The sequence below is a fragment of the Barbus barbus genome, assembly GCF_936440315.1.
Source record: "Barbus barbus genome assembly, chromosome: 36".
Taxonomy (NCBI): domain Eukaryota; kingdom Metazoa; phylum Chordata; class Actinopteri; order Cypriniformes; family Cyprinidae; genus Barbus; species Barbus barbus.
Window position 1 is genome coordinate 14702905 of NC_136714.1, and position 20806 is coordinate 14723710.

Consider the following 20806-nt stretch of genomic DNA (forward strand, 5'->3'; position numbering starts at 1 on the left):
TTAATATTTTATGGAAATCGTAAATGCATAAAGGCTCATCCCATTATAGACCTATGGGTGAAGTTCTGAAAATTATAATTTCCTGTCATTTATTCATACAGAGGAGCTGTACATCCCACAGAAATATACATATATATAACAGTATGTTTATTTTCTTAAAATTGCCCTTAAGACATTCTGAAGTTTAAAAGCATAAACAAACATTTCCACTGAAGAGCTGTGAACCCATGCTGACATTTTCCTCCACATCACTCCCCGTGATGAAAGAGGCTAACTATGTCTGCATTTTTCTCTCTTCTCCGGCATTCAGAGGAGCAATTTAAGTACTCTATCCTTAAAAGGCTCATCCCGTAGTGTATGTCAATCCACCATAGCAGTGTGTGGAAGAATTTGCAATGCTTTCACCTCACCGGGTGGAATTCTGATTGAAAACGGAGATTGAGGAGCCCTCTCTTCTCTAACCTCTGACAGTTCAAGGAATGCAGTTTCACATTCAGCTACAAATTACTGAGATAAGTCTGAAGCAATGCTCCCCTCATGCATCTCCTATCTTGTCTGTAGGGAATTATTGTTATTGACCTTTTCATGGGACAAAACCAGGACATTGGCAAATCACAAGTCATCTATCTTTCCTTTTACCGCCATCACAGAGGATCTGAAGACCACAGTAAGTACATTGTTGAGTCTCTAGATTTCTCACATATTCTAAAAATTAAACAAAGTAGACAAAAACAAAGTAAACATTAAAAATAAATGGACATTAAACATAAAAAAATGAATAAAATAGATTTCAAAAAATAGATTTCATATTTTTGTGGATTGGTAAATATTTTATTAATTGTTTAAATAATTTACTATTATTTTTTTCTTAGCATTCTTCTGCGGGGAAACTATTTGGTTATTTAGGATTCATATTTTGGAATTCAATTTTTTCCACAAACGTACGAAACAAAGTCATGGGTGTGTAACAACATCAGGTTGAATAAATGATAGCAGAACTATCCCTCTACAGTTGGCTCTGTTTTGCATTTGATAGTTAAGCACCTGCTATTTAGCAACTGTTTTTGTTTTCTGACAATTTTGTAAAAATCTTCCATGCATTATGCCTACCAAAGCCTATTTTTATGCCACCAAAAAAAAACACACATTATTCCCAAGAAAGGAAAAAAATGCAGTATAGTTAATAAAATTTTAATGGAGCAATACTCTCTTGCGTTCTGTTTGTTTGACTGTATTTCCCCTTGCATTTGCGTGAGGACGTGCAATAGGTGAAAGGACTGTGATTACTGCGACGCCTCTCACATCCGCTCTATTCTGAGCCTGGTGAGGGGAAACAAAACCCGCCACTGACCGGTAACCATTGTCGAGTTTACAAGAATTCCTAATCCGAATAACCCCGGTAGTCCATGACGAGATTTTCCGAGCGCACCATCTGCTGTTTGTGATTTGCCGCGGCACCAGACTGAATAAAGTGCGCGCACTAGTTTATGCCCGTGAATCCAGCGCGCTCCATACACGCAAGCTCTAGCGGATGAATTCATGCTGTGCGTGCTGCGGCTCTTGTCACTCATTCGCTGTGCTGCTCGGAGCGCATTCTGTGTCAACGGCTAAGGACCAATTCATGATATCACAGCAACCTGAAACAGGGACAAAGCATCGTAGTTATTTAGATAAAAACTGAACCAACTCTCTCTACCTATTCTACACGGAGCATACCTTTGGAAGAGATTGCAATGCTTCAGAGAAGGGATCTCATTTGGACATTTCTTTTCTTTGGTTATGCAGGTAAGATGCACTTGTATCAGTTGCACTGTTAGGCTGTATCCTTTCACGTCATTGTTTGTCGTGGCGCACAGAAGCAGTAATAGCGAGCTTGAGGATGAGGATGCGAGGTAGTCTGAGCTGGTTCATTCAGTGATACAGCTTCGCAAACTGCCTCGCTTTATATCTAGCCGTCCGTTTCATTTAATAAACAAACTCTGTTATTTTCATCCTTGCCAAACTGGCACATGTTACCAAACTGGCACCGGTTTGTTGGGATATGAAGTCTAGCATCCCTGTGTAAAAACAAACCGCACTTCTTGGAGTGATACTTGACATTTTAAGAGCGCGAAATTGCGTTGTTTATGGTTGTGTGGACATTACTGCGCATTGGCTCCTTTGAGATTTGTGTTGGGGGACAGGAAAAACAACCATCTGGTGTGTTGTGTAAACATATCGCCAACTAAGCCGTCACATTAACCAGCCAAAGTTTATTGTGTGGTGTTTTTTAATGTGTGTGTTTTCATCCGTGTGTTGTTCACTCTGGATATATCACGGTGGTGCTGGCGCAGCTGAGAGCTCTCGTGTTGAGCGACTGGAACATCTCTGCATTACCCTTGAATTAGTTTATCCTTGTGATTGTTTGAGTAATAATTCAGCGATAAATTAAAAATTATATAATTTATTCACCCTTATGTTGTTTCAAACCTCTCTTTTACTTTCTTTCTTCAAGAAGATGTTGTCAGAGTGACAGACCCAGTCACCATTCACTCTCATTGTATGGGAAGAGATGCAATTGAAGTGAACGGTGACTAAGGCTGTCTGTCTCTAAGCTTTTGCCTGTGCCTTTGTATCCCACTGAAGAAATAAAGTCAAACGGGTTTAGAACAGCATGAGTGTGAGTAAACGCCTGCAACATTCTTTTAAAGACTGAAGTTACACTTCTCATGCATTTATAATGAATATCCAGGCTGTTTACAAGCAGACCAGGCAGCCAATTAGAAAACTAAGCGAAAGTGTGATTTATGAGTACGGTGCATAAATAAGAATGATAAATGGAACTGTTCCAAAAATGTTTCATGTGATTATTCGGGAAATTATTCGAATGCATGGACGATCATTTCCAGCCAATCAGAAAGTAAGGCTTGGGCGGGAATGAATTATATTCTGTCACCCCCTCCACCTCCCCCTCCCCTCCTTCCCCAACCTCTCTTTCTCATGGCAAAACAGAAGCTTATATTGCCAACGCATTAACATTATACTTGTGCACATATGCACAACATTAAAGATATCTAGGATAAAAAAAGAAATGAATAAAAATGCAAGTAGTCATTAATCTTATATTTACCCAGATGTTAATTGGTTTTTAATGAGATCAAAATAGGCTGTCTGCAGTGATTCAGACAAATATGTAATACAGATATGTATGCGTATGCATATGTGTGTGTGTGTGTTTATAAATGTGACTCTGGACCACAAAAGGGTCCATTTTTTATTTATTTTGAGATCTACACATCATATGAAAGCTGAATAAGCTTTCCATTGATATATGGTTTGTTAGGATTTGATAATATTTGGCCGAGATACAACTATTTGAAAATCTGGAATCCGAGGGTGCAAAAAAAAAATCTAAATATTGAGAAAATCACCTTTAAAGTTGTCCAAATGAAGGTCTTAGCAATGCATATTACTAAACAAAAATTAAGTTTTGATGTGTACGGTAACAAATTTACAAAATATCTTTGTGGAACATTTTTTTTACTTAATGTCCTAATGATTTTTGGCATAAAAGACCCATACTTCATCACCAATCACCAATCATTTTGACCCATACAATGTATTACTGGCTATTGGTTCAAATATACCCCAGCAACTTGACTGGCTTTGTGGTCCAGGGTCAAAAATGTATTGAATGCACATTATGGATATATATAGCTATTAGACTCAGATTGTATATTATATTAACACATAAGTGCTTGGTGAAATGGAGTGGTGTTGTACAGTGATAGCCGTTAGTGGTTATGATTTGTATGCGTGATGCAGAGGGATGATGTTATTTTCCAGTCGGTGGTCCTGTGCCACTGGTTGCCCTTTTGTCGTGGCAGGACTTCACAAACCTCGCAGCTGGTTTGAGCAGGTCTGAGGTTCCTCCTAGCAGGTGTGGGTGTTTGTCCTGGTGTGTTTGGCAGGTTATAGAAGGCATCCTTAATTTGTGTGTAATTAGGGCAGGATGTTAAAAAGTGCAGTCCGTACATGTGTCCTGTTTAAAAAGGGATGGAGTTCATGTCTAGTGTGTTTGCTTTTATATACAGTACAGTTATTGTTAGATGAAATCTTTGGAAGTTTATCTTATGTACACCATTAAAGTATTCAGGACTTATGTATGTCCTTATATAGATAGGAAAAATATAATTGTTAATTATAAGGTGTAAGTAAGATGTGCTTATGTATAATGCCTAGCTGTCTAATATCTAGGTGTCGTTTCAGTTTCTCACCCGACCATCAGCAATGTGTATGTGTGAAAAAGAGGAAGTACATCAAGAGATAAAAGGATAGAGAGTGAAGCCTTGAAATAATATTAACAGTTTTAAAGCATGTGGTGGTTTAAACAATGCTTTTGAGGTGTAATTGTACAGAACACCTGCATCTGTCTTTTTTTTTTGCTCCCTCACCGCCACTCCTTATCTCTATACATCACTAAAGTGACTGTTATAGTGTAGAGGCATGGTGCTGACATGTTGATGTTGACAGAGAGCTGTTTGCGTGTGCTGAATACAGATTAAATACATCACGAATAACTGCTTTTCTTCAGGCTGTGCTTCAGTGAATTAAAAGTACAAAGAGCCAAATAGGGAGTCTTATAAACCAGCCTCTGAAGAAGTTTAAAGAGATATAAAAGAAGTTTAGGGGGCTTTAAATACTGTACGTGTCCCTGACCTCAAGAGGAGGGCAAAATAGTAGATTAGTTAACACTTGAAGGAAAATAAAGATTTGAACATCTGGAACTCCTCTGTCTGTAGTAAGTTCAAAGCTAGTATGAAAGTACTGGAAGAGAGTAAAATTACTTGGATCTTTTGGCTGAGTAACAGAAACAATGTGGTAAGAAAAAAAAAAACATATATACATATAATTTGGTGCTTTTCACTGTAAAAAAATCTAAAGTTGAGAACTCATAAATCTCCTACAAAACAAGTTGAGAAAACAAAAAAATCTGCTAAAGCTGGTTGCCTTAAACTTTTAAGTTTTCTGCACTTTGGTTTTTTTTTAGTGTGTGCAGGCATTTGTTCATATTTCAGGTGTTTTTGTTAGTTTTTAAAGATAATGTCATGAAGTTCAGTGCTCAGTTTTTTCAAATTATTTATTTTATATATATATATATATATATATATATATATATATATATATATATATATATATATATATATTTTGGTTCACAGACAGACCATAATTAAATCAACTGATTTTAACTCAAGGACAAGTCTTCTTTATGGCACATAAATGAATGACAGGCTCTCTACAAATTTTCTTTAAATTTCTCAGAGAATGTATGCCTGCTGAATAAAAATGAATTTATCACTTCTCTTAAAAGTCTCATTAAATTTGACCTGATATTTTATCTCTACTGGTAAAGGGTCCACCTCTGAACCTCTCCTCTTATAGAATCCTTCTGTAGGGTCATTAAAGAGTGAATTTCATAACAGTATTGCTTTACTAAGACTGATGCCAATGAAAACATAAGTATCAGATCAGAGCTGAAAGGAATTGGGATCTGGTAGAGAGATTTGCCCCCATGCTGTAGGATTGCTGGATGTTTCACCAGATAAAAACATTTGAATCCTTTCATGCTGTACTGTTCACACTGTGACTCCTTCGTGTAAAAATGTATTAATTTTATTTTGCGCAAGCTGACTGAAATCCAATCGTCCCAAATGTTCTCCAGTTGTTTTCCATTTTGTGCTGTTTGATAAAGATGGGCCGTCTATGCATATTAATCACTCTCTGAAAGGGGACTCAGACTGATTTGCATTGTGTAAGCTCCGAAGGCGTTTAGAGTGTTGGAGGGGGAAAAAAAAGGAGGGAAATGGGTTTGGTTTTGTCATGCTGAAAAGCCACCTCCTGATCCCTGCAACTCATCTCTGAAAAGATTTCTCCTAATTCAAGTAGAAGGGCCTCCTAAAGTCGCAGGCTGAGAGGCAACTTCGAGAAGTGTAAACATTGTCTTATACCCCCCCACATTTAAACCAGAAACACAACTTTCTGCCTCTCTTCCTATTTGCTTTGCTGGCTCATGGAAAATGAAAGTGTGTCATTTCTGCACCACTAATGGCACTAAACAGAACTGTAAAAATAATGACTAATTTCAGACAACTTTGCTTATCTGCTATTTCTCAGATAAATACATGCCCCAAACTCATGCCACTGGTTGAGCCAAGTACATACACCGTTATAATCAAGGTCTTTGCATTGTTGAGACATGATGCAATTTTGAATGTAAATCTTTTGAAGTATTGAATGCGGAACTAAAGTGCCCAGAATTGAATGCATGAGCAAAGATGACAGATTTCAATTCACGTACTTCCTGGGGAGCCTGCGCTAGCCGAGAAACTGCCATTGAGATGAATGGGAACGCTAATGCAAGGCTTTCACCAAGTATTATAGACCTCCTCTGGCTCAAACAAACAGATTGCAGTTCCCTTTGGTGTCTCCAGGGGCGCAGAAATTACACACTTCACCTTGAAGGTGCAGCTTGAAAGTCTCTTAATCCCATTGAATGACTCATCTATTATGTTGTAATGCATAATAATGGTTGTGACATCATCCAATAGTTACTGGATATAGACTATTGCGTTTGAATGTATCACTGTTGGTTCCTCTGCATCATGCATTATTTTTGATATTTGTAATAATGCATTTCGCTGAACTTTAAACATGTTCTTCTAGCTATTCTGTAGGCTTTTGTTATGGTAATAACATTCAGATGCTGCAGTCCAGAGATGTTCGTCGCCAAGATTCAACTTTATTGTACCCCACTTCAAGGAATTTAGAGTAGATTTCCGGGTAAAACCACCAAAAACAAAGTCTGTGCATACTTTGAGTTCCTTACCACACTGTGTTCAAATAAGAGCAGCCCAAAGCACTTTCATAAGGTTACTGTTTCCCTCCACTTGCGGCAAGCAGAATAATTATAGGACTATTTTCACAGCTTTATCCATTCAGAGTCAACTATTTTAGTGAATGTCCCGATGAAATTAGATAAGTGTTGTGCTAATTTTGTCAATAATAATTTTTATTTGAGAAAAACCATTGTCAAATACACTAAACTCAAAAGGTCTGCTACAACCCGTCAAAATAAATGTTAAATTTAACTTGAAGTCCTGACAGAAATAAATTAGCATTGTACAATGTACTTAAAAGTTATGACAACAATAATAATATTCTTTATAATAATTAATATATTTAAACATTATTTTTAAGGAATATCATGTTTGTCCATGTTTTAACTTTAACTGTTGTGCAGCACTTTGCCAAAAATAAAAGTTGTTAAATTTTCATTTGATAACATTTTAAAATATGTATATACATTTACATTTATTCATTTAGCTGACGCTTTTATCCAAAGCGACTTACAATTGCTATATATGTCAGAGGTCGCACGCCTCTGGAGCAACTAGGGGTTAAGTGTCTTGCTCAGGGAGACATTGGTGTCTCACTGTGGATTCGAACCCGGGTCTCTCACACCAAAGGCATGTGTCTTATCCACTGCTCCATCACCACATTAAAATGTGATATATATATATCTATATCACACTTTAACATTTTAATTAATAAGGCCTATTTTGTAATTGTTTTTTTTTTTCCTCAGAAGGGAGGCTTACTTTCATTAAAATTATTTCAAGTTTGTTGCAATAAAGGATTTGTTCACTCAAATAACTTGTTCTTATTCTTTTAAGAGTCATTGTTACTGATAAAAATTATTGTTTAATATATACCGTGAAACCGTGATATTTTCTGAGACGATTATCATACCGTGAAAATCTCATACGTTACAACCCTACTTGAAAGAGTCATGAAAATAATCCTGAAAAAATTGGTTGTCACAGTTTCCACAAAAATAGGAAGCAGCACAAATGTTTTTTTTTTTTTTTTTATAATAATAAGAAATGTTTCTGAATGATTATATGACACTGAACACTGGAGAAATGGCTGCTGAAAATTCAGCATTGCCATCACAGGAAATTTTTTTTATTTTAAAATATATTCAAATGGAACACACATTATAAATTGTAATAAACTGTATTTTTAATAGTTTTCTGTAAACAACACAAAAAATCCAACTTTTTCTTAATAAAAAATAAAATCAACTGCTGGATGCTACAACTTGTAAGAATTCAAGTTCATTTTTAGGGAGCTGTAGGAATTTATGTTTGGGAACTACATGTTCTTTTCCAGTTTGACTGGGAAAGATTATGCCTCAAAGATGTCTCTAAATTACAACATTTAACCAATGTTGATGATGAAATGCTTGCCTGTGGATAACCCAGTCCTTTTAGTTGAAGCCTGTGAGTTCATGTTCAAAAAGAACATTCTGGAATCCCTGCAAGCACTGGCCTAAATTTGAAGAATAATAACCTGAGAAAAGACAAAAGAGTGAGTACAGGGGGGTTGGAGGGCCAAAGTACAAGAGCAAATACAAAGACAGTAGTTTTGAATTAGAAGCATGGCTTGAAGTCCAAAAAAAGCAGTGTGTTATGAATATTTTTAGCACATTTCTGTCTTAATTTTCGTTGGAGATCTAAAAATATCTTTCAGCAGTCTATCTCGCTGTGTTTCCTGTCTGGTTGAGTGCTTTTAATTTGGACAAGACTGCTTGTATGTCTCCCACTGCTTATCAAACGCAGTATTACATCTGATTCTGCCACAGGCGTGCTGATCAGATCAGACAAACCTGATTCTAATTTAAACTGCAGAGATTTCACTGCCTTCAGGCGTGTGTTTTACTGTTTTACAGATGACCATTCATTGCAAATGTGTACGCCATTGTAGTATGGCTGCGACCACTCATTACTGACAGCTCTAAAGTACACATCTGCATCTTTTCTCTCATAGCCATCAACACATGAATCCACTGATGAATCCACATGGATAGGAGCATTCTAGTCTCCTGGGCATTTTGCAATGATGTATCATATTTCAAGCACACGTATTTACCATCAAGATTCTTTTTTGAGAGTTGTGGTCAGTTTATTGGCAATCCGTTGCATTGTTGGCCATTGCCAGTTTTCTCGAAAGGGGACAAATCTGCATTTTTCAGCTTTTAATTTTCATGCCTGTATCAGTGAGTTTGTTCCCAGGTAGCAAATGTAGTAGTACATGCCATTGACGTTTGATTTGCTACTTGTATGAAATCATAGAAAGAGACTCGGGGCATTCAGGGGGGTTCCATTGTGCGGTAATTCATTTCCCACCAACAGTTTCCCAGCACAAAGCCATATGGCTGTTGACATAATCAATTGCTCCCATAGTAGGCAATTCAGCTGAATATGGAGAGTCTGATGTCGCCACTGTGATTGCCTCCTCAACTTTGATTGCTTTTCCTGTGCTTTTGTCGTTCTCGTCATTCGTCTTTCCTTTCGCCTGAATCACAGCCAGAAAAAAGTGTTTGTGCCACCATTGTTGGGGAATCTGCTTCAAAACTGTAGCTGGCCAAGCTATGAGCTACACATATTTAAAATATTAAACAAAAAAAAACTGTTACTATTTAATAACAAAATTTAATGTAGCTACATTACGGTTTTCTGCTCAAGGACTCAAATTAATCTGCAGTTCATTTAATAAACCAGCTTTTGTCTGAACGGATCAATGAATCACAATAAATCAGACCTCCAAACGTGGCATGAGAAATAGAGGACTGATAAGAAGAGCATGTTTGTTTATCAACTGTATTTGCTTGCTATAGAGCAGCATGGCACATTAACAGTGTAGTGTTTTTTTTTTTTTTTAGAAAATATATCTACTTCTTTTTAAAAGTAACTTATGTATTGTTACATCACTGAAAAATAAAAGTTGCTTTACTACTTTTTAGGTAGTTATTCCCCATCTATTTAAAATGTATAGGTTAGTGTAAGAAGCAAGTTCAATCTAACAGTAGTTGCTGATTTTGAAATATGGTCGGTTTCTTTCTTTTATATACAAGACCACTGAGGTGATGGTCTTGATGCGTGCTGCCAAACATCCATAATATTTGCTGTATTAATCTTAGCCCTGGGCTAAAAACAAGCAGGGTGTTTTATTAGTCCATCCCTTCATCTGTCTTCTTGTTTTGATAGGATGCAGGACTGAGGCCTGCTGGGAGACAAACTCTTGCAAAAGTCGTTGTCTTTTCCAAGGAGTTTAGAGGTTTTGGGTGATAAAGAACAAAAATAGTCTTCTCTTCCTTTGACTCGGCAGCACGGCAGCGCTCTGAGCAACAAAGGTTAAGGATTTAGACAAAAAAAAGTGTCTGTTCTCTCAACACAGTCATTTTTCTCACTCTCCTTGATCATGGATGTATAAAATTACTTTCTCTGTGTATGGAAATATTACTGTGGATTATGTATTCTGAAAAGATGTTTTCATAACCAGGGGTTTCATTCCTGCATGTATCCTGTGGGTTACAGTAGCTGAAGGGGCATCTGTTAGATCACTGGCGCAAAATCCTTGGTTTGAACATCTGTTTAGGTTTTAAGAACAAAGGAAAGAGAAGCCAGAGATAACCGAATATGTTCTCAGTTCTGGTAGCAATGCACACCTCTTCTGAGAAGCCAAATTATCAAGGAACTTGGAGGCTTTCTGTCACTGTATTTTATTTTTTTTAAAGAGATAGATGAACTTTCACTCAAAAGTGAAAATTCTGTCATCATTTGCTTCCTCATTAAACAACTTCTTGTCTGAATGAATCAATGAATCACAATGAATCAGACTTCCAAAAGTGGCGTGAGTAATAGAGAAGAGCATGTATGACTTTCTTTCTTCAGCGGAACACAAAAGATAACATTCTAAAGAATGTGGGTAAACAAACAGTTTTGGTGACCATTGTCACCACAAAAAATGAAAAATAAAATAGTCTTTTATTTTCCACACAAAAAGGAAGTTTTAGGAATGAGGAGAATTTGAACATTGTGTATTAACCTGTACATTTAAAAAAAAAAGAGGTTTTCTTTTTTCAAATATGAAAAGACAATTCTGAGGTAATGTCACAATTTTTATTTTATTTTATTTTTCACACTAGACAGAAAAAAAAAATCACAATTAAAAGCAGTTAAAATGAACAATTAAAAATTAATATCTCTTCAGTGTTAATTTTTTGCCCCGTTCTGATCAGGCTCAATCATGTGAAACAATGAATGAGAGAACAATTCATTGATCTCTTAATTTTCATTTCTCTGCTTATCTTTGTTTGTGTAACTGTATATCAATCAATATATTCTCATTGGCTGAGATTGTATCATGCTGCACAGTAGATTCAGTTGTATTACGTTTATCTTTTGCGTCGCAGTACTGTAGTTTCAGCATGTGATGTTTTATTAACAAATTTCGGGAGGAGCACGCGCAGATAATTAACACGGCCAATTCATCATCAGCAATTACACCACCTATCCAATCAGCACAAGAGAGAATCCCTATAAATAACCAAGCAGTCTTACCGTCATTATCTCTCGTCTTCCAACATCCCTCCACCACCCCGACTCCTCACCTTCAATGTTGCTAAAAAAAGAGTAATCATTGATTAACTGGAAAGATTATTCATTACAAACAGAAACATATTTATATATGATTAATATGTAAACTATTAATCTTGACTCATACTTATTATTGTTAGGCATAAGGTAGGGGTGTGCGATATGACGATTTTTGATCGTGGACGATAAAAATGTCTCCACGATCTGCTTTTTAAGAAATATCGTAGTATCGTGCTACAGCGCACATTATGTCAAATACAGTTCTGGCACCTCCGTCTCTATGTACTGTACAACACGACATACAGCAGTAGAGTTACTCTGACAGGACACTGCACTTATTCGCGATCGCAAAAGTACATTATTTGCATACAAGCCTTGCTGGTTAAATGTTTAATTCGCGCGCTGGTCTGACGTGCACTTTTTCTGAGCGCATACACCTGAAGCACGCGCACTAAAAAGTCTGTCTAACAGCGCCTGATTACTCAACTAACTTATCTTTTGCGCTAATACTGTCAAAACACACAAGGTTTACATACAGACTCAGTTGGTTATCTCTAAAATGAAAGTAAATAGTTAAGAGAGAAACAGATGCGTGCCTGTATATTAGATGCGTGCAGCTCTTAAAGGGACAGGACACTAAACATGCTGTCGACTGTCATTAAAGGGATAGTTCACCCTAAAATTTAATTTCTGTCATTATTTACTCACTCACATGTTGTCCCAAACCTCTATTAATTTCTTGTGCTGAACCCAAAAGAAGATATTTTGAAGAATGAGGGTAACCAAACAGTTGCTGGTCCACATTGACTTTGATAGTAGGAAAGAAAAATCCTATGGAAGTCACTGTGGACCAGCAACTGTTTGGTTTTCCACCTTCTTCAAAATAGCATTTATGTTCAGCAGAAGAAAGAAACTCATTCAGGTTTAAAACTACTTTTGAGTAAATGATGGTATAAAAATAAAACATTATGACAGAATTGACAGACCGATGACAGAATATTTATTTTTGGGGGAACTATTCATTTAACGTTAACAAAACAAAAAAAACGCAAAGAGAAAAATCACTCATTATTCTTGACTGAAAAACTTTAATACAGTTGCTTTAGGAATCAGTCTATCTAGTGTTTTATTTTTATATTTGTTCAATAAATTTCATTGAATGCTCCTGCTAAATACACCTATTGTACCTGAAAATAAAGCACTGTTTGTTTTATTTGTATATTATGTGTATTTGTAATGTGTATCTTTGTTCTTATTTTTTTATAAGAAAAATAAAATAATGACAGATTTTTTATCTTCGCCCACTTTGGCCTAAATATCTGCCATGCATCTTTGTCTTTCTAGTTTGGCTGTAATGCTCGGACAACTTGTAAAACCAAAATAGTAAAACTAACATGACAAAGAATCGTGATAAAATCGTGAATCGTGATATTTCTAAAAAAAATCGTGACATGATATTTATCCCATATCGCCCACCCCTAGCATAAGGCAAGAACATATCCATGACATGTCCTCCAACCATTCATGACTTTTAAAATGGCATTTTCTGCTTTTTTCACATTTCAGCCTGAAAATATCAGATGTCAGTAGGTCCTTGCTCTTACTTTAGGACTAGCATGATATTTCAGAAATAGACCACTTTAAAAACTACTTTCCACCCACAAAAGACGTGTGCTATCTTAGCTTAGACAGCACAGAAGGCAGGTGGTCTTTGGCAGTATTGAGCTGATTATTTTTAAACTTGGTCCAGGTGGGGAAAATCTATGACGATTGAAAAGCATTTAGTGCAGCATCAATGGATGTGCAGCAGATTGCTGTAAGGGCCGAAGGAGGTGATTGTTGATCTTTGTAGCCAGGAGGCTTCCTCATTTGTTTGTCTGTCTCTGGTCAGGACAGATGGTGTGGAGTGGCTGCGATGTGGAGCCGTGTCAGTAGAGTAACAACTGTGAGTTTAGTGTTATTCACCTCATCTCTGAAGCACGCTGTTGAGGGGAAAGCACAGAGCAACATTCATTTTAACCCTCCTGTGGTGCATAAATGAGGCTGTCACAGAGGTGCTCGGGTCTAAAATGTATCGCCCATTCAAATTTCTGCACTTTCACACCTGGTGTATCAGCATACAGGAGAATTAGAAAGGAGCAATTCACTCAAACATGAATATTCTGACATTATTTATTCACTAAAGTTTTTTTTTAATTTTTTTTGGCCTCTTTCTTTTTTGGTGGAATTCAAAAGGAACAACATGAGTGTTCATTAATTTGTAGCATTTGGACCAATCAGACACAAAACGTTTTGTTATATTTAACAAATAATCTCTTATGCCCCCTCACCAAACCAAAGAGCCAACTATGAGGGTCTGTGGACCCTTTCCCCCGAAATGCATCTAACACCTAAGAAAGGCAGAACAGGCCTCTGGTTCCATGGCAACCCATCTGATAACACTTGTTTTATTGCTCAAAGGAATGCGGGCAGAGCAACTCACTTAATTTCCCCTTAGGAAAAAGAGATTATGCCATAAAAATGGACTCTTCTCTAATGAATTCAAAGAAAAACCTTTCTTTGAATGAACACCCATATCTTCAGGTCATTGTGTATATTATTACTGTTCTTGCATATGTTTTTGTGTATTGTATACTGTTTTATACATGCTTACGATAGATCACTAGTTAATATCACTTTAGCTGTACCATGTTTGGTCTCTTTCAATTCGTCTTCGGATGATCTAATTGAGAGTGAACATTACATTTTGATACCTATGCAACATATTAGTGTCCTTAGAGTTTTTAGTAGTTTGTGCATTAATCCAGCCGAATTACCTATGCAAATTACCTATGCAAATTACCATGTTCAGAGACAAAGAGTCGTAAAACCTTCCCTCCAAAAATTCAGGACTCCATAGGCTCTTTGACTCCCCAGAGGTGTGACCTCTATAGCAGATAAAGCTCTCACATCAGTGACGCCCCTGCAGTTAGCGGTTCTGTTAGATCCTAAGAGGATGAGGAGGATGTGAGCTAGAACTCTTCTGGACCCTTACATTTTTGTGCCAGGCCTTGCGGCCTTGACTTTCCATTCAAACAAGAATCGTCGGATCTCAGCAGATCTCTTTCTTAGCTCTTTTTCCCTTTCTACCTGGGTAGAAACTCCCAATTACCACCGAGCCAGAATAACATCTTTTGGAGTTCATCACCCTTCAAACCCAGAAGAACTTGAAGAACTCCAACACCACCAAACCTTCAAAAAATTAGAACTTTCATCCGAGACTGCATCCGGACACTCGTTCAATGACCAAAGGCATTGCAAGTATCATATTCATCGAATTTCCACCGATTTACAGTCTGGAGAAGTTGATACTACAGGTCCTTCTCAAAAAATTAGCATATTGTGATAAAGTTCATTATTTTCTGTAATGTACTGATAAACATTAGACTTTCATATATTTTAGATTCATTACAACACAACTGAAGTAGTTCAAGCCTTTTATTGTTTTAATATTGATGATTTTGGCATACAGCTCATGAAAACCCAAAATTCCTATCTCAAAAAATTAGCATATCATGAAAAGGTTCTCTAAACGAGCTATTAACCTAATCATCTGAATCAACTAATTAACTCTAAACACCTGCAAAATATTCCTGAGGCTTTTAAAAACTCCCAGCCTGGTTCATTACTCAAAACCGCAATCATGGGTAAGACTGCCGACCTGACTGCTGTCCAGAAGGCCATCATTGACACTCTCAAGCAAGAGGGTAAGACACAGAAAGAAATTTCTGAACGAATAGGCTGTTCCCAGAGTGCTGTATCAAGGCACCTCAGTGGGAAGTCTGTGGGAAGGAAAAAGTGTGGCAGAAAACACAGCACAACGAGAAGAGGTGACCGGACCCTGAGGAAGATTGTGGAGAAGGACCGATTCCAGACCTTGGGGGACCTGCGGAAGCAGTGGACTGAGTCTGGAGTAGAAACATCCAGAGCCACCGTGTACAGGCGTGTGCAGGAAATGGGCTACAGGTGCCGCATTCCCCAGGTCAAGCCACTTCTGAACCAGAACCTGCTCACAGTGCCAAAACCACTGGTAAATGGTTTACTGACCATGGTATTACTGTACTCAATTGGCCTGCCAACTCTCCTGACCTGAACCCCAATGAGAATATGTGGGATATTGTGAAGAGAAAGTTGAGAGACGCAAGACCCAACATTCTGGATGAGCTTAAGGCCGCTATCGAAGCATCTTGGGCCTCCATAACACCTCAGCAGTGCCACAGGCTGATTGCCTCCATGCCACGCCGCATTGAAGCAGTCATTTCTGCAAAAGTGTTCCTGACCAAGTATTGAGTGCATAAATGAACATAATGGCCATTCTTTTATTGGTCGGATGAAATATGCTAATTTTTTGAGATAGGAATTTTGGGTTTTCATGAGCTGTATGCCAAAATCATCAATATTAAAACAATAAAAGGCTTGAACTACTTCTGTTGTGTTGTAATGAATCTAAAATATATGAAAGTCTAATGTTTATCAGTACATTACAGAAAATAATGAACTTTATCACAATATGCTATTTTTTTGAGAAGGACCTGTAGTTGCCAAAGATCAGAAGACATTCAATGTGGAAGAGCTTAAAGAGAGCACACTGAGCTTAATGGGAGCAGCAACAATTTTTAATATATTTCATGTAATATTTATTAAAATGAAAGGATTTTTGCTAAATAAATAGTCTAGGTCATGTATTAAGTTCATACATATTTTAATATGAACAACTATTATTAACAATATCTATGAAATTATACTATTTCTTATTGATTTCACACTGAAGCTGTGTGATTTTCATAGTAGTGTACCCTTTAAGCTCACCTTAAAATATGAAACCTTTCAAAATTACAGCACTGTAAAACGACAGACCAGCAATAAACTGTAGATTTATAATATTATGGATATAAAAGTACAAGCCAGTAATGTATGTGAAGTAATATGTTAGCGTAGCACACAATCTTATACAGCTAGTCAGCTAACTGTAGCATCTGCTCTGTGTTGCTAAAACTATCTTTTGGATCTAATGTAATTATTTCCCACATCCATGTTCCAGGTTATAATATGCAAAAGTTTGAACATTAATCTCTTAATTTTACAATAAGTAGTGAAACTTACCAAAAATAAAGGCTTAAACATGAAAAAAAAACGCACATTTAAGGGGCTCCTCTTTTGGTGACAGCTTTCAAAATGTCCGCCAGACAGTGTGAACACATGGAGATCCATATCTCAGTGTGTAATGATCCGATTGACTTGAAATTATAGGAAGTATATAGTAACATATACTCTGAAGCCCTCGACCTTCCCCAGCTCCACCTGTATAAATCTGCTACGGGTTATTTTACATACTATTTGTGCTGCAGCAGTTTGTCTTAAATACTCACTTTACCGTATCGTCATATGCATTGGCAGTAGAGAGTTCCTGTTCTTGCTTGCAGGAGCAGCAGCAATAATCTACAACTACAGCTATAATCAACAGCAACAACAATTCAGCAGCAGTGTAGCAGATCTATTCTGCCAAGACCAAGTACATTAACATTGGCACATATATCTCATATATATAATTCAATGTTGTTCCTTAAAAAATAATTTAAAAAATGGCAAATAAAAAAGGTCAGAATATTCATAAACAAATATATACGTGTGTGTGTAATATTCTGTCATTATATGCTCATATATACATGTATTAATTTGTAATACTATGCTCATTTATAATACTATGCTCATCATTTGCTCATTAAACTCATTATATACTATTGTTCTATTTATATTATACTATCATTATGTACTATTTCTTAATTTTTTTTTTTTGGATTGATCTGTGTATTTTATATATTTCCATTTTTGGGTGAACTATTTTTTCAATCAAATATTTAAATCAAATATTTTCATCCAAATTAAGGTATTTGACTATTTTAGGAACGCGATGATCATGCGCATCTTGTCAGTAAAGCCGGCTCTGTGATTAGCGCTAAATCTCCATCACCTGCTTTCAAATGGAGCGGCATTTAATACACAGAGCCGTAGATCACTGACAAGCTACGCACGGAACCAGAAACGGCTTTACTGATGAGATGCGCATGACAATCGCATGCGATATATCGCCCAGTAATATGACACTTTAGCTTGGTTTGAGACAGCTGTAATCTGTGTTTTTAGCAATCTCCACATCCAGAGGCCGTGTGACCTTCATTAATCATTCTATCAGAACTGCAAATTACAACTGGAATGATCTGTAAACATCATAGAATAATTTTAGCATCCTTAGGAAGTTAACAAAGTGAGTTTCTCAAAGAGCTTCCGCTGGATTGATAACACCAGCCATAATCGGTGAGTATCAAATGCTTGTCGGGTGCAGCGGCAGATGCGGCATGGCCGGCTTCCCATGGGCAGGCAGTTTTGAAGGCCTCTCATTAGAAGAGCTGCTCCTATTGTTTATGGATCCTAATGAGCATCACAGCGAGCAGTCAGCAAAACAAAGAGGAGAGGCATGGAAAACACAGACCTCACAGTCAGAACAGGGCATGTCTACTCTTCCAGGACCGAGTGCACAGCTTCACCCTGGCTTTTGTGAGAATGAAGACTCCTCATGGCTCCCTAGATCTCTCCGTCTCATTACTGTTATTGGGAAAGACAGTCTCTGGACAGTATTTTTCCCCAAGATGTGGAAAAGCCTTAATTAGTTCCCTTTCTAACGTGCTTATGCTCCTTGGTGATGTCCAACAGTGACTTGAAAAGCATGTCTGATATACACAAATACAGTCAGGAGGCAGACACAGTTTCTGCAGTAATTAGTTTGTTTTAAACCCAACAAACAAGCGTTCATTTTGAGCTGAAATAAATGTTTAATGTCTTTTGTTCTTCTCTGGAGACAGATTTGGGGAGGCGGTGAGACATTATGGGACAGGCAAAGACCAATTCAATCAGATAGAATGCAAGTCATTTGGAGAATTGACTTTCTACCAGCAATGTTAGTGGTTTGTTTGAGTTTTGTTAGTGCAACTTTATTGAGAATGCATAAAACTCTGACCAGGCTAGTCATGCATAGTGATTGATGCTATCAAATATTCCCCAGCCTCTGTGTTGGTAGGGAATATATTCACAATGATTTTGGTGGCAGTTTATAACAAACAACATTGTGAATATTGTGAGGATTTTAATGTATATTAGGCTATAAAATTTCCTAAAGAGCGTTTCATTAGATTTGTTTCATCATCCATCCTCATCTTGTAATAAAAATGGTGTTAGAATTGATCATTTCAAATCAGTTTCAAATATCCTTTTTTATTATTTATTCTGATTCAATGATTCATTTGAGGAATGTATGCTAAAGACAGTTTTCGGTAACAATTTATTTTAAGGTGTCATAATGCATATTAATTACCTAATTAAGTACTTAGTAGTAGCCATACTTATATGAAACAAAATGTAACTAAGTTATAGAACAGCCTGTACTTACAGTTTGTAATTATGTAGATGTAATAGGCAGCTACTGTTACACATATGTAACAGACCGAGTCTGTTATACAGCTACTTGTACACTTACGTATAATCTTGATACACTTTATTTTAAGTAGCTTATGCCTGTGTAATATTATGTAATTGTAATGTAATTAGAAATGTATTACATGTATTTAAGCTGTTTACTGGTGGGTTAAATCAAACTAAGGCACAGCTGGATAAGGTGTACAGTTTTCTATTAAAAAGTAGTTTTACTATATTATTTTTGTATGTATGATGGCCGTTAGGTCAGAATGATTATTGGTTAAAATCAGAATTTACGCTATTTTGAAAGAAAAGCATACTGATTAATTATATATATATATGTGTGTGAATGCTGTCAAAAAATCTAAATAACTACTTTTAAAATTATTTAAATAATACAAAAAATCATATAAATAAAATATTAATATAGCACCAAGCCTTACTGGAGAGGCTGTTCTTGTATTAGGTTTCAGTGTGATTCATGATATGATCATCATTATTCTATTATTCATGACAGCATTTCATCCATAAGCCCTTTATTGTGCCAAATGAAATTTAGCCACCAACCAAACTGTTGATTTGGCCGCCTGGCTGCAATGCGTCTGGGAAATCTGTCTTGTTCATTGACCGATGACCTCATGGTCAAACCGACCCGTCCACTCTGTGATTGAACAGCATCTGTGTAGGTATTAGGTTTCTGGGCAACAGAGTGACAGCTGTGCATTTCTTTGTAATGGAGGGTATGCAGATAAAAGGCAAGTGTCCAGGGGCGAGTGAGAGAGGGACCGAGGGACCGAGGAGGGCTCAGGGTATGGATGCAGCTGTGTTTGAACACTCACATTACTGCTTCATCACTGAGAAGAATCCACCAGATGAAAAGTTCAGTTTCCTCTTTATTGTTCTTGGGCTCCTTTGAAATGGATTGTGAGGAGCTCTAGAAAAGTAGATATTGGATTTTAAAGATACTGATCACTAAGGTGGTGGAAAAGATGGTCCCACGTTATTTTAAGTGGCCTTAATTACTATGTACTTACATCAAAAAATAAGTACAATGTACTTATTGTGTTCATATTGTGTTGCAAAACACTTCTGATGCTATTGAGGTGGGATACGGGTAAGGTTAGGGACAGGTTTGGTGGTATGGGTAAGCTTAAGGGTGGGTTAAGGTGTAAGGGATGGGCCAACAGTGTAATTACAAATGTAATTAGAAATTAATTACCTGATGTAATTACATGCAGGTATTTTTTTTTTTTAAATATAAGTACAATGTAAAAACAAGTATGTACACAATAAGTGCATTGTACCAAATTATTAATTTAAATGTAAATACATAGTAGTTAAGGCCACTTAATATAAAGTGGGACCTATTATTGTATTTATTAAAAACACAAACAAACATTTCCTTAGAGTGACAGGAGGCGTGGCCCAAGCCAGGCTACATGAGACAAAAATATATGAAATTCCAGTTATGCAACCAAAAATCCCAATAATCACAAAGAAATTCTTATAATTCTCTACCTGTGATTTAAAGTTTAAAGTTTAAAGTCGTGACGTATTGTCAAGTATGGTGACCCATACTCGAAATTGGTGCTCTGCGTTTAACCCATCCAAGTGCACACACACAGCAGTGAGTAGTGAACAAATGCACACACACACACACCGTGAACACACACCCGGAGCAGTGGGCAGCCATGCTGCAGCGCCCGGGGAGCAATTGGGGGTTCGGTGCCTTGCTCAAGGGCACCTCAGTCGTGGTATTGAGGGTGGAGAGAGCGCTGGACATTCCCTCCCCCACCTACAATTCCTGCCGGCCAGGG

The 20806-nt window shown here is 37.0% G+C and overlaps 1 protein-coding gene across 6 annotated transcripts in view; it reads left to right on the forward strand.

Moving 5' to 3' along the window:
* Positions 1 to 1546: 1546 nt before the first annotated feature.
* LOC306855832 (neural cell adhesion molecule 1-like) overlaps positions 1547 to 20806 on the forward strand; it is a gene marked incomplete at its 5' end in the record, with an annotated part of 280165 nt that continues 260905 nt past the window's right edge. For 2 of the 6 annotated variants that reach the window (XM_079394732.1, XM_079394733.1), the window contains one exon: positions 1734 to 1785. In XM_079394732.1, coding sequence (XP_079250858.1) covers positions 1734 to 1785 — 52 coding nt within the window. Of the gene's footprint in view, positions 1786 to 20806 lie in introns of all 6 variants that reach the window. The other 4 variants (XM_079394737.1, XM_079394736.1, XM_079394734.1 and 1 more) reach the window with 4 other exon arrangements.